At 39.1% G+C, this 14964-nt stretch overlaps 1 protein-coding gene across 24 annotated transcripts in view; it reads right to left on the minus strand.

The window, feature by feature from the left end:
- Window positions 1-14964, minus strand: part of LTBP1 (latent transforming growth factor beta binding protein 1) — a 428310-nt gene that overhangs the window by 99538 nt on the left and 313808 nt on the right. For all 24 annotated transcript variants that reach the window (XM_065891713.1, XM_065891712.1, XM_065891731.1 and 21 more), the window contains one exon: window positions 864-986. In XM_065891713.1, coding sequence (XP_065747785.1) covers window positions 864-986 — 123 coding nt within the window. The remainder of the gene's footprint in view (window positions 1-863; window positions 987-14964) is intronic.

Here is a 14964-nt window from a genome sequence, read left to right on the forward strand (position 1 = left end):
ATATTTTAGAAGTAAAAGAAACACACATTTTAAAATTAGAAATTAGTGTTCTTCCACTTTAATAGTTAAACACAGAACATTTTGCCTGATTATTCCACTTTTATAAATAAGGAAGTTATCCGAAAATTCAGGCAAAGGTTTATTTTTTAAAGAGATGCCTGTTAGGTTTTATTTTTACATAATAATCAGAAGCTGGAAAAAGTATGTTGTTCAACACCTGAAGAACAGCAAGAAAATGGTGACACAGCGATGCACCGGGACATTACACTGCCTTTAAAACTAACGTTTGAAAAGAGTTATTAATGAAATGTAAAATGCTCATGACATACTATTAAATGACAAAAAAGTAGATAGAAAACTGTACACAGAACATAATGATATAAAATATCCATGAGATACGAATATCCACAAATGAGGTGGAAAGATTATTACTTTATCTTTTTTACCTTTCTGCATTTGCCATATTTCGTATAGCAGATGCATGTTTTTTAATAGCAATTGTATTGAAATAAAAATCACACACCACATAATTCATCTATGTAAAGTGTACAATTCAATAGTTTTTAGTATATTCACAGAGTTGTACAACTGCATGTCTTGTTTTTATAACTGGAAAAAACAAAATAGATCTGTGGTTTACAGATGTTCTCTAAAAAAACACTGTTTTCCTCTATGTAAACAGATAGGGTCTGTATTTAATCACCATGAGGAGTCACTTTCAAAGATGCCAACCAGAATGTGCTCCAAGAAGCTCAATCAAAATAAATGACAGGTAGTATGTTTCCCTTTTTGAAGGCTAGTTACTCTAATATGTTTTTAAGTGCAGTTCAAATAAAAATGAGACATCTGATCACAGTATTTACCTTTACAGTGCTTGTGGTCTGGAGTTGGGGTATAGCCCTTGTGGCATGAACACATGTAGGATCCTTCGAGGTTGGAGCAAGTACCATTTGTGCAGATATCTGGTTCCAGGCATTCATCCACATCTTAAAGAATGGGGTATAATGGAAAGAGGAAAAAAAGACAAAGAGGAAAAAAAGAAATAAAACATAAATAAAGTTGAATTTGGTTAGAAATAGTGGATCTTCTAAAGAGGGGCAGATTCTTTTTCTTTTTTTGGCCGCACCATGCGGCTTCTGGGATTTTTAGTTCCCCAACCAGGGATTGAACCCAGGCGCTCAGCAGTGACAGTGTGGAGTCCTAACCACTAGACCACCAGAGAATTCCCAAGAGGGGCAGGTTCTTTAAGATAAGCTTTCAAATTAGCGCTTAAGAGGAAGAGAAGCTCTGGTATGAGGTATGTGTATGATGGTTCCATGGCTTAATTTACTTTCTGCAAAGTAACTCAAAAAAGGAACCAAATATGCTCTACAAATAAACTCAATGGAAGGCTTGTTTTAGAGGGGAGGGAGGAAGAGAGGATATATGTAGAGCAACATCCCCTGCAAGGTAAAATATTCCAAAGAACCAAAGATGTGTGGAGGTCTAGTTAGGGAACTGATGAACTTCAGTAGAATGTCAGCGTTCACCGAAACAAGAGATATGACTCATGACCCACAAAAACCATGGGAAAGTTTTAACAGAAAGGTGAAAAAAAATCAGGCAAAACATTCTAAGATGGCACTGCATCAGTGATTAAAGAAGAAAACACAATCTAAGGGACAAACATAAGCCTACTGGGTAGTGTGAAGGTGGGGTATAGGCTGAAGAGGCAGATACAATAATAATATCTAATCTTTTTTTTTTAACATCTTTATTGGAGTATAATTGCTTTACGATGGTGTGTTAGTTTCTGCTTTATAACAAAATGAATCAGTTATACATATACATATATCCCCATATCTCTTCCCTCTTGCGTCTCCCTCCCACCCTCTCTATCCGCCCCCCTTTAGGTGGTCACAAAGCACCGAGCTGATCTCCTGTGCTATGCGGCTGCTTCCCACTAGCTATCAATTTTACATTTTTTTTTTTTAGATTCCATATATATGTGTTAGCATACAGTATTTGTTTTTCTCTTTCTGACTTACTTCACTCTGTATGACAGACTCTAGGTCCATCCACCTCACTAAAAGTAACTCAATTTCATTTCTTTTTATTTACAAGCAGCTCATGCAGTCCAATATCAAAAAAACAAACAGCCCAATCCAAAAATGGTCAGAAGACCTAAATAGACATTTCTCCAAAGAAGATATACAGACTGCCAACAAACACATGAAAGAATGCTCAACATCACTAATCATTAGAGAAATGCAAATCAAAACTACAATGAGTTATCACCTCACACCAGTCAGAATGGCCATCACCAAAAAATCTAGAAACAATAAATGCTGGAGAGGGTGTGGACATAAGGGAACCCTCTTGCACTGTTGGTGGGAATGTAAATTGATACAGCCACTATGGAGAACAGTATGGAGGTTCCTTAAAAAACTACAAATAGAACTACCATACGACCCAGCAATCCCACTATTGGGCATATACCCTGAGAAAACCATAATTCAAAAAGAGTCATGTACCACAGTGTTCATTGCAGCTCTATTTACAATAGCCCGGACATGGAAGCAACCTAAGTGTCCATCGACAGATGAATGGATAAAGAAGATGTGGCACATATATACAATGGAATAATAGCTAATCCTTATCAGGCACTTACTGTATGAAGGCACTGAAGGCTTTACACATATTCTCTCATTTAATGCTAACAAAATCCATATGGGTTAACCCTTCACAGAGGACGGAACTGAGATTTAAAGAAGTTCAAAGCTTGTCCAAGGCCACATGGTTAGAAACTGATGGCTCAGATTTGAACTCAGTCAGCCTAACTCCAAAGACCACCTTTTAAACTGTAAGATTCTGTCACAGGCAAAGTTAAGTCTAGAGATAGAAAAAGTCAAACAGAAAAAGCATGACTTCGTTTTTATGATTTGCTAACACAGCATTTATATCAATAATCATTATCTAAGTGTTCACTGATTTCATTCAAGAAACTTTCATTAAGCTCCTACTAGAATATTGTTAATTCAGAAAGAAAAATTTGAGTTCTGTGCCCCATTTGAATGCCCCTGGGTAAGTCCACTGTATATTTCAGAAAGAAGGTATATAACGTAGCATAAAAAATCAAAAATTTAAAGAGAAAAAACTTCAACCATAAAGTATCAAAAATATACACAGCATCACAATTTATACTTAATTTTACAGTGGGCTACAACTTAAATCAAAGTGTTTTATACATAAGGCAGACAATAAAAAGGAAAAGGCTCTTGATTGTATCCCTTTCATTTCACAATGCTTGCCACAAAAGCAATACAGCTTTCCACCTCAGTATTAACAGAGAATCACGAGCACATTAACAGAGACCTAGTTTTAAGTCAGCAATCATTCATTCGCACTGCATTTCATTAAAACTGTACTCTACCTTTTTCTTTTTTACAATGGAATTCAGAAGTAGAGTATTACCAAAATAAGGCACCGGGGATCTTGTGTGTGTCCACGTGTGTGTATGCCATATGCATACTGAAAACAGCCAAGTAATTGACACTGCCTAGGCGTTCTGCCTTGCTTTCACAACATCACTAATTATAGTAGAGTGACCCTATTCCATTACAAACGAAAATTGTAACACTTTCAGACTGACTCATTATCCATCCTTTCTTTGGTTGTGGGAGTCCACTTTTGTAAACACTGAAAGCAAACTACTTCAAAGAAGAAGCCAAACACTGGAGCCAAAATAAATAATGGGACAGAATGAACATAGACGCTGGGCATGGAAATTCCAACAGCAATGCAAAAATGTCACGTCTAGGATCTGGTTTGGTTTCAAAAATGTTAACAAGTTGAAAAACGTATCAATTGCTCTTTTTAATTTTTCATGCACCAGACAGTGTGATTTATAAGACTGCAGAGTATAACAGTAAAATGAATTTCTAAGACCATATTTTCTCTTAGAGTAAATTAACAGGCATTGCAGATTACCATTCAGGAGATACTTATAAAACGTCTATTTTACCAGGCTACTACCATGATTAACGATGAAGCAGAATGCTTTGAAATATCTAGGAGACCCTGGTGTGTTTATTCTTTACTTACTACAGTCATAATTGCATGGAACCGGAGAATCCTGTAGATAGAACAGTTTGAATAAGTACATGAGCTTAGTGGCACTTAGGCTCTTAAGGAGATAATGATATATAGTAAAATATCACTAAAAACGTACAAACCTCTAGCTATAAAATAAATGTCATGGTGATGTAATGTACAGCACGGTGACCATACTTAGTAACACTGTATTGCGTACTTGAAAGTTGCCGAGAGAATACAGTTGGCCCTTGAAGAACACGGGTTTGAACTGTATGCATCCAACTACACATGGATTTTTTTCAGCAGTAAATACTACAGTACTACATGATCCGTGGTTGGGAGAAACCGTGGACGCAGAGGGCCAACTATAAGTTATATGCAGATTTTCAGCTGCATGGAGGGTTGGCGCCCCTAACGCCCTCATTGGTAGAGGGTCAACTGTGGCTCTTAAAAGTCTTCATCACAAGAAAAAAAAAATTTGTAACCATGTACGGTGATGGATGTTAACTAGACTTATTATGGTGATCACGTTGCAATGTATACAAATATTGAATCATTTTGTACACCTGAAATGTAATGCTATCTCACAATTATACCTCAATTTAAGAAAAAAAAAGAATCTCTATACAGAAGGAAGGTGTCTAGAGTGGAGTCTCACTTGGTGGATGTAAAGGGAATGAAATAAACTCCGTGTTGTATCTTTAGCCAGACCTCTCTCCTTAACTGCTCATCACCACAGCTACGATCTTAGAAATTAATTTTACTGTTATATTCTGTTAGTTTACTGGGACATCTCTACTTGATGTCCCACAGTCCTCGTGGCCCAAACTGATCCTTTTCCTGCCTCCTCTTTAAGCTGTCTTTCATGTCAATATAGGCTACCACGACCCACTCAGATGTCCAAGTCAGAAACTTGGGAGTCATCCCTTCTAGATTCCTTACTCTCCCTCTTTCCCCACAATCAATTTACTACCAAGTCATGTAAATTCTACTTACCAAATCTCTCTCAAATACACCCAACTTTACTTCATTCCCTCCACTACCATTATCTCTCACCTGGGTTACTGGCATAATCTTTTGTTTCTCTATTTAAAGTTTTACCCTATCAAATCCATTGTCCAAATTGCAGCCACAGCAATATTTCTAAAATACAAATCTGACCAATGATGTTGTTCCTCTACTTTAAAAACTTCCAATCGTTTCCAGGGTTTTTCAATTCAGTCAAGGATTCAGTACAAACTTGTGGGGCCCTGAATGGTACTGACAGAAAGTCAGGCTCCCATAATCCCTACTTCTAACCCTTGGGAGGACCAATGCCATGGGAAACAAGGTGGTCTCTACCCACCCTACTATCTACCACCCAACACCCACAGCCCCTTTTACCCCAGCAGCAGAGGGAGATGGTTATGTCTCTGTTTTCTGTATTGGAGCTCAAAACTCATTTTAGGATTACAGTCTTATAGAAGAGTTGTATCACCCAAATTCTTACACGCATAATACATAATGAGTTCAAAAGGGAAACTGCCCATAGAAAAATGGGTCACAAATTCAAGAAAAACAATTTACCTATGGGCTTTGGGGACATAATTTGGCATATGCCATTCATGAATTAATTAAACCTCCCACAGTAAGGAAGTTGCCAGGAGTTTACTAGGTCAGCAATTTGTGGATGACTGTTAACGAGATTATGAATCCACCTCATTGTACTATCACCCGATCCAAATTAATCCTTCTCATCCACAATACTGTGAATGACTCTCACAAATGCCTGGTGAAAACTGGATATGCCACACCTACAGGATTTCCTGATTCCTCTATCATAAGAGGCAGTCAGAGGCATAATTTGTCCTTAATGAACCTGGCTGACTTTTATGATCATCACATCCTTTAAAAAATGTTTCACCTCATCATTGGAATCTTGCAGTCTACAGTTCTTTTTCAAGATCAACGTGAAGTTCAGTGGTCGTTAGTTCCCGAACTCCACCTTCTTTCCTCTTTGGGGGGAAATGAGGACATTAATCTCTCTCCAGGTCCTGGGCAGCTTTCCATTCTCCACAATTTCACAAAGATGATTCCCAGCTGGCCAGCAATCCCACCTGCAAATTCTCTCATTGCCTCGAGGGGTACTTCATCTGGGTCAGGAACCCTTTTGAAATTTCCCTTCCTAATATCCTGGGAACAAACCAGACAGCCCGAAGCCCCTCTGGGGCGGGCAGGACCTCTGAAGTTCTAAGGGTCCGCAGTGGCCACCTTCCCACAGGCCAGCCCGTGGCTGCACTGACCCCTTCCACTTCACCCACCTTGAGGTTGGTCAGAATAGGGTCCAGAGCAAGAGTTTACCTGCATTACTTCCTTTACTACCAAGGACATGAATCTGTCAACACGGTGAACCAGTCATTTTTCTGAAGCCATTCAACCTCATGTAATTCATTAGTGACCAAGAGACTTCAGTGAGTGAGCACCATTTGATATGGGAAGAAAACATCTTATTCTATCACCATGCTACATGAAAATACAGGATTACTCCCCACACAAACATTACATCAATTATCCCTCAACTATTCTTCACACAGTCTTTACATTGGGTTGGCCAAAAAGTTCATTCAGATTTTTCTGTAACATCTTATGGAAAAACCCAAATGAACTTTTTGGCCAAACAAATACTAAAGATGATGGAAGAACGTATTTGACAGAAAAGCGAGCATGGCGGAGAGACCTTCAAGATGGCGGAGTTGTAAGATGTGGAGATCACCTTTCTCCCCACAAATATATCAGAAATACAACTACATGTGGAACAACTCCTTCAGAACCACACTGAACGCTGGCAGAAGACCTCAGACTTCCCAAAAGGCAAGAAACTCTCCACATACCCGGGCAGGGAAAAAGAAAAAAGAAAAAAACAGAGACAAAAGAATAGGGACAGGACCTGCACCTCTGGGAGGGAGCTGTGAAGGAGGAAAGGTTTCCACACACTAGAAGCCCCTTCTTGGGCGGAGACTGCGGGTGGTGGAGTGGGGAAGCTTCGGAGCCATGGAGGAGAGAGCAGCAACAGGGGTGCGGAGGGCAAAGCGGAGAGATTCCCGCACAGAGGATCAGTGCCGACCAGCACTCACCAGCCCGAGAGCCTTGTCTGCTCACCAGCTGGGACGGGTGGGGTCTAGGAGCTGAGGTCAGATCCCAGGGAGAGGACTGGGGTTGGCTGTGTGAACACAGACTGAAGGGGGCAAGTGTGCCACAGCTAGCCTGGAGGGAGTCCGGTAAAAAGTCTGGAACTACCTAAGAGGCAAGAGACCATTGTTTCAGGGTGTGCGAGGAGAGCGGATTAAGAGCACTGCCTAAATGAGCTCTAGAGATGGGCGCGAGCCGCGGCTATCAGCGCACACACCAGAGAGATGGGCATGAAACGCTAAGGCTGCTGCTGCAGTCACCAAGAGGCCTGTGAGCGAGCACAGGTCACTATCCACACCTCCTTCCGGGGAGCCTGTGCAGCCCGCCACTGCCAGGGTCCCGTGATCCAGCGATGTCACATTGGCCTCTGCAGCCACAGGCTCACCTCGCATTCCATACCCCTCCATCGTCCTGGCCTGAGTGAGCCAGAGCCTCCTAATCAGCCACTCCTTTAACCCATCCTGTCTGAGCAAAGAATAGAAGCCCTCAGACGACCTACGCGCAGAGGCAGGGCCAAATCCAAAGCTGAACCCCAGGAGCTGTGTGAACAAAGAAGAGAAACGGAAATCTCTCCCAGCAGCCTCAGGAGCAGCAGATTAAACCTCCACAATCAACTTGATGTACCCTGCATCTCTGGAGTACCTGAATACATAACTAATCATCCCAAAATTCAGGCGGTGGACCTTGGGAGCAACTACAGTTGGGGTTTGCTTTCTGCATCTAATTTGCTTCTGGTTTTACGTTTATCTTAGTTTAGTATTTAGAGTTTATTATCATTGGTAGATTTGTTTATTGATTTGGTTGCTCTCTTCCTCTTTTTCAATATATATATTTCTTTCCTTTTTCTTTTTGTGACTGTGTGCTTCTTTGTGTGATTTTGTCTGTATAGCTTTGCTTTTACCATTTGTCCTAGGGTTCTGTCTGTCCGTTTTTGTGTTTCTTTGTTTTTTTAGAATAGTTTTTGTTATCATAGCTATTTGATAACAAAATAGCTATCATAGCTGTTTTATCATAGCTATTTGTTAGAATAGCTCTTGTTATCACTGGTGGATTTGTTTTTCGGTTTGGTTGCTCTCTTCTTTCTTACCTTTTTTTTCCTTTTATTACTTTTTATTTTTTTTTAATAAATTTATTTATTTATTTTTGGCTGTGTTGGGTCTTAGTTGCTGCGCGGGCTTTTCTCTAGTGGCAGTGAGTGGGGGCTACTCTTCATTGTCATACACGGGCTTCTCACTGTGGTGGCTTCTCTTGTTGTGGAGCATGGGCTCTAGGTACACAGGCTTCAGTAGTTGTGGCCTCTGGGCTCTACAGTGCAGGCTCAGTAGTTGTGGCGTACGGGCTTAGCTGCTCCGCACCATGTGGGATCTTCCCGGACCAGGGCACGAACCTGTGTCCCTTACATTGGCAGGTGGAGTCTCAACCACTGTGCCACCAGGGAAGCCTTATTACTTTTTACTTTTTAATAATTAAAAAAAATATTTTATTTCAATAACTTTATTTTATTTATTTTTTACTTTCTTTCTTTTTCTCTCCCTTTTGTTCTGAGTTGTGTAGCTGACAGAGTCTTGGTGCTCTGGCCAGGTGTCAGGCCTGTGCCTCTGAGGTGGGAGAGCTGAGTTCAGGACATTGGTCCAACGGAGACCTCCTGGCTCCACGTAATAACAAACGGCGAAAGCTCTCCCAGAGATCTCCATCTCAACACTAAGACCCTGCACCACTCAACGACCAGCAAGCTACAGTGCTGGACACCCTATGCCAAACAACTAGCAAGACAGGAACACAACCCCACTCATTAGCAGAGAGGCTACCTAAAATCATAATAAGGTCACAGACACCCCAAAATACACCACCAGATGCAGTCCTGCCCACCAGAAAGACAAGATCCAGCCTCATCCACCACAACACAGGCACCAGTCCCCTCCACCAGTAAGCCTACACAACCCACTGAACCAAACTTACCCACTGGGGGCAGACATCAAAAACAATGGGAACTACAAACCTTCAGCCTGCGAAAAGGAGACGCCAAACACAGTAAGTTAACCAAAATGAGAAGACAGAGAAACACACAGCAGATGAAGGAGCAAGGTAAAAACCCATCACACCAAACAGATGAGGAGGAAATAGTCAGTCTACCTGAAAAAGAATTCAGAGTAATGATAGTAAAGATGAACCAAAATCTTGGAAATAGAATGGAGAAAATACAAGAAACGTCTAACAAGAACCCAGAAGAACTAAGGAGCAAACAAACAATGATGAACAACACAAAAAATGACAGTAAAAATTCTCTAGTAAGAATCAATAACAGAATAACTGAGGCAGAAGAACTGATAAGTGACCTGCAAGATAAAACAGTGGAAATAACTACCACAGAGGAGAATAAAATATGATGAAAAGAACTGAGCACAGTCTCAGAGACCTCTGGGACAACAGTAAATGCACCAACATTAGAATTATAGGGATTCCAGAAGAAGAAGAGAAAAAGAAAGGGACTGAGAAAATATTTGAAGAGATTACAGTTGAAAACTTCCCTAATACGGGAAAGGAAATAGTCAGTCAAGTCTCGGAAGTGCAGAGAGTCCCATACAGGATAAAAGCAAGGAGAAACACGCCAAGACACATATTAAGCAAATTATCAAAAATTAAATACAAAGAAAAAATATTAAAAGCAACAAGGGAAAAACAGCAAATAACATAAAAGGAAACCCCCATAAGGTTAACAGCTGCTCTTTCAGCAGAAACTCTGCAAGCCAGAAGTGAGTGGCAGGACATATTTAAAGTGATGAAGGAGAAAAATCTTCAACCAAGATTACTCTACTCAGCAAGGATCTCATTCAGATTTGATGGAGAAATTAAAACCTTTACAAAAAGCAAAAGCTAACAGAATTCAGCACCACCAAACCAGCTTTACAACAAATGCTAAAGGAACTTCTCTAGGCAGGAGAGACAAGAGAAGGAAAAGACCTACAGTAATAAACCCAAAACAATTAATAAAATGGTAGTAGGAACATACATATCAATAATTACCTTAAATGTAAATGGATTAAATGCCTCAACTAAAAGACACAGGAGCACCTCAAAACATAAGGCAAATGCTAACAGCCATAAAAGGGGAAAGCGACAGTGACACAATCATAGTAGAGGACTTTAATATCCTACTTTCACCAATGGACAGATCATCCAAAATGAAAAGAAATAAGGAAACACAAGCTTTAAATGATACATTAAAAAAGATGGACTTAATTGATATTTATAGGACATTCCATCCAAAAACAACAGAATACTCATTCTTCTCAAGTGCTCATGGAACATTCTTCATGACAGATCATATCTTGGGTCACAAATCAAGCCTTGGTAAATTTAAGAAAACTGAAATCATACCAAGTATCTTTTCCAACCACAACGCTATGAGACTAGATATCAATTACAGGAAAAATCTGTAAGAAATACAAACACACGGAGGCTAAACAATACATTACTAAATAAACAAGAGATCACTGAAGAAATCAAAGCGGAAATCAAAATATTCCTACAAACAAATGACAATGAAAACACAATGATCCCAAACCTATGGGATGCAGCAAAAGCAGTTCTAAGAGGGAAGTTTATAGCAATACAATCCTACCTCAGGAAACAAGAAACACCTCAAATAAACAACCTATCTTTACACCTAAGGCAATTAGAGAAAGAAGAATAAAAAAACCCCCCAAGGTAGCAGAAGGAAAGAAATCATAAAGATCAGATCAGAAATAAATGAAAAAGAAATGAAGGAAACAATAGCAAAGATCAACAAAACTAAAAGTTGGTTCTTTGAGAAGATAAGAAAAATTGGTAAACCATTAGCCAGACTCATCAAGAAAAAAAGGGAGAAGACTCAAATCAATAGAATTAGAAATGAAAAAGGAGAAGTAAGAACTGACACTGCAGAAATACAAAGGATCATGATTACTACAAGCAACTATATGCCAATAAAATGGACAATCTGGAAGATATGGACAAATTCTTAGAAATGCACAACCTTCTGAGACTGAAGCAGAAAGAAACAAAATATAAACAGACCAATCACAAGCACTGAAATTGGGACTGTGATTAAAAATCTTCCAACAAACAAAAGCCCAGAACCAGATGCCTTCACAGGCAAATTCTATCAAACATTTAAAGAAGAGCTAACACTGATCATTCTCAAATTCTTCCAAAATATAGCAGAGGGAGGAAGTCTCCCAAACTCATTCTACGAGGCTACCATCACCCTGATACCAAAACCAGACAAAGATGTGACAAAGAAAGAAAACTACAGGCCAATATCACTGATGAACATGAATGCAAACATCCTCAACGAAATACTAGCAAACAGAATCCAACAGCCCATTAAAAGGATCATACACCATGATCAAGTGGGGTTTATCCCAGGAATGCAAGGATTCTTCAATACATTCAAATCGATCAAATTGATACACCATATAAACAAATTGAATAAAACCATATGATCATCTCAATAGATGCAGAAAAAGCTTTTGACAAAATACAACACCCATTTACGATAAAAACTCTCCAGAAAGTAGGTATAGAGGGAACTTACCTCAACATAATAAAGGGCATATATGACAAACCCATAGGCAACATCATTGTCAGTGGTGAAAAACAGAAAGCATTTCCTTTAAAATCAGGTACAAGGTTGCCTACTCTCACCACTATTATTCAACATACTTTTGGAAGTTTTAGCCACAGCAATCAGAGAAGAAAAAGAAATAAAAAGAATCCAAATCAGAAAAGAAGAAGTAAAGCTCTCACTGTTTGCAGACGACATGATACTATACATAGAGAATCCTAAAGATGCTACCAGAAAACTACTAGAGCTAATCAATGAATCCGGTAAAGCAACAGGATACAAAATTAATGCACAGAGATCTCTTGCATTCCTATACACTGATGATGAAAAATCTGAAAGAGAAATTAAGGGAACACTCCTATTTACCATTGCAACAAAAAGAATAAAATACCTCAGAATAAACCTACCTAAGGAGACAAAAGACCTGTATGCAGAAAACTATAAGACACTGATGAAAGAAATTAAAGATGATACAAACAGATGGAGAGATATACCATGTTCTTGGATTTGAAGAATTAACATTGTGAAAATGACTATACTACCCAAAGCGATCTACAGATTTAATGCAATCCCTATCAAACTAACAATGGCATTTTTCACAGAACTAGAACAAAAACTTTCACAATTTGTATGGAAACACAAAAAATTCCAAATAGCCTAAGCAATCTTGAGAAAGAAAAACGGAGCTGGAGGAATCAGCCTCTGTACTTCAGACTATACTACAAAGCTACAGTAATCAAGACAGTATGGTACTGGCACAAAAAGAGAAATATAGATCAATGGAACAGGATGGAAAGCCCAGAGATAAACCCACGCACATATGGTCACCTTACCTTTGATAAAGGATTCAAGAATATACAATGGAGAAAAGACAGTCTCTTCAATAAATGGTGATGGGCAAACTGAACAGCTACATGTAAAAGAATGAAATTAGAACACTCTCTAACACCATACACAAAAATAAACTCAAAATGGATTAAAGACCTAAATGTAAGGCCAGACACTATCAAACTCTTAGAGGAAGACGTAGCCAGAACACTCTACGAGATAAATCACAGCCAGATCCTTTTTGACCCACCTTCTAGAGAAATGCAAATAAAAACAAAAATAAACAAATGGGACCTAATGAAAGTTCAAAGCTTTTGCACAGCAAAGGAAACCATAAACAAGACGAAAAGACAACCCTCAGAATGGGAAAAAATATTTGCAAATGAAGCAACTACAAAGGATTAACCTCCCAAATTTACAAGCAGCTCATGTAGCTCAATATTAAAAAAACAAACAACCCAATCCAAAAATGGGCAGAAGACCTGAATAGACATTCCTCCAAAGAAGATATACAGATTGCTAACAAACACATGAAAGGATGCTCAACATCACTAATCATTAGAGAAATGCAATGAGGTATCACCTTACACCAGTCAGAATGGCCATCATCAAAATATCTACAAACAATAAATGCTGGAGAGGGTGTCGAGAAAAGGGAACCCTCTTGCACTGTTGGTGGGAATGTAAATTGATACAGCCACTATGGAGAACAGTATGGAGGTTCCTTAAAAAACTAAAAATAGAACTACCATATGATCCAGCAATCCCACTACTGGGCATATACCCCGAGAAAACCATAATTCAGAAAGAGGCATGTATCACAATGTTCATTGCAGCTCTATTTACAATAGCCAGGACATGGAAGCGACCTAAGTGTCCATCAACAGATGAATGATTAAAGAAGATGTGGCACATATATACAATGGAATATTACTCAGCCATAAAAAGAAACGAAATTGAGTTATTTGTAGTCAGGTGGACAGACCTAGAGTCTGTCATACAGAGTGAAGTAAGTCAGAAAGAGAAAAGCAAATACCGTATGCTAACACATATATATATGGAATCTAAAAAAAAAAAAAAAAAGGTCATGAAGAACCTAGGGGCAAGATAGGAATAAAGACACAGATCTACTAGAGAATGGACTTGAGGACACAGGGAGGGGGAAGGGTAAGCTGGGACAAAGTAAGAGAGTGGCATGGACATATATACACTACCAAACGTAAAATAGATAGCTATTGGGAAGCAGCCACATAGCGCAGGGAGATGAGCTCAGTGCTTTGTGACCATCTAGAGGGGTGGCATAGGGAGGGTGGGAGGGAGACGCAAGAGGGAGGAGATTTGGGGATACATGTATATGTATAGCTGATTCACTTTGTTATAAAACAGAAACTAACACACCATTGTAAAGCAATTATACTCCAATAAAAATGTTTAAAAAAAAAAAAGGAAGCATGGCAACATGAGAGACACATGCTGATTAGGCCAATGCAATGAAATCACCTCACCTGCACTTGAGGTACAGTAAATCCTCAGGATATCACCCCTCTGTCAATTCTGACGAAGTTAAAAATATGCAGTAGCAGAGCTGCCTACAAAAATAGGTTATATGTTCCTCAACGACTCATCACTGCTTTTCAGAATTGGAAAACAGTCAATGCTACGTACATCGCAGATGAAGACCCAAAGATGACCTCAGAAAATTAACCCACTATTCTGAGCAAATCACTAACCCTCTACCTCACCTTTCTAAAAGAACATTGTGTCTTTCAGAAAATCTCAACTGGGCTACCTATGGATTGGCCTGCCATCTCAGGCTCTAGAACCCCTGAGCCAGAACTATTGCTGCTTGTAAGGGACAATTCCAGTCCACATGAGTCTTTCCATTCTATGAACTTTTATTTTCCTTATTTATCTTAATTATATTGTTTTGTCCTCTAATTGTCTTGGGTGTACATGAGAGGTATATGAGACATTATATAAAACAAAACAATAGTAGCTTTGAAGCTAAGAGACCTGGGATCATGCCCTAGCTCTGCCATTTATTACCTATGACCAGGAACAAGCCCATTAACCTATTTGGGAAAATATTTATATATCTGTACTACAGGTATACTGTAAACTATGTAAAGAGAAATTGTTATTACAGTAACTAGTATTCCCACACAGGTATATTTCCTGCCTTCAGAAGTAGTTTGTTTTTTTCGATGAGATATAATTGACATTATAACATTACGTAAGTTAAGCAACAAGGATGTAATGTGCAACACGGAAATACAGCCATTATTTTG

Source organism: Phocoena phocoena, chromosome 14, assembly GCF_963924675.1.
Source record: "Phocoena phocoena chromosome 14, mPhoPho1.1, whole genome shotgun sequence".
Lineage (NCBI taxonomy): Eukaryota > Metazoa > Chordata > Mammalia > Artiodactyla > Phocoenidae > Phocoena > Phocoena phocoena.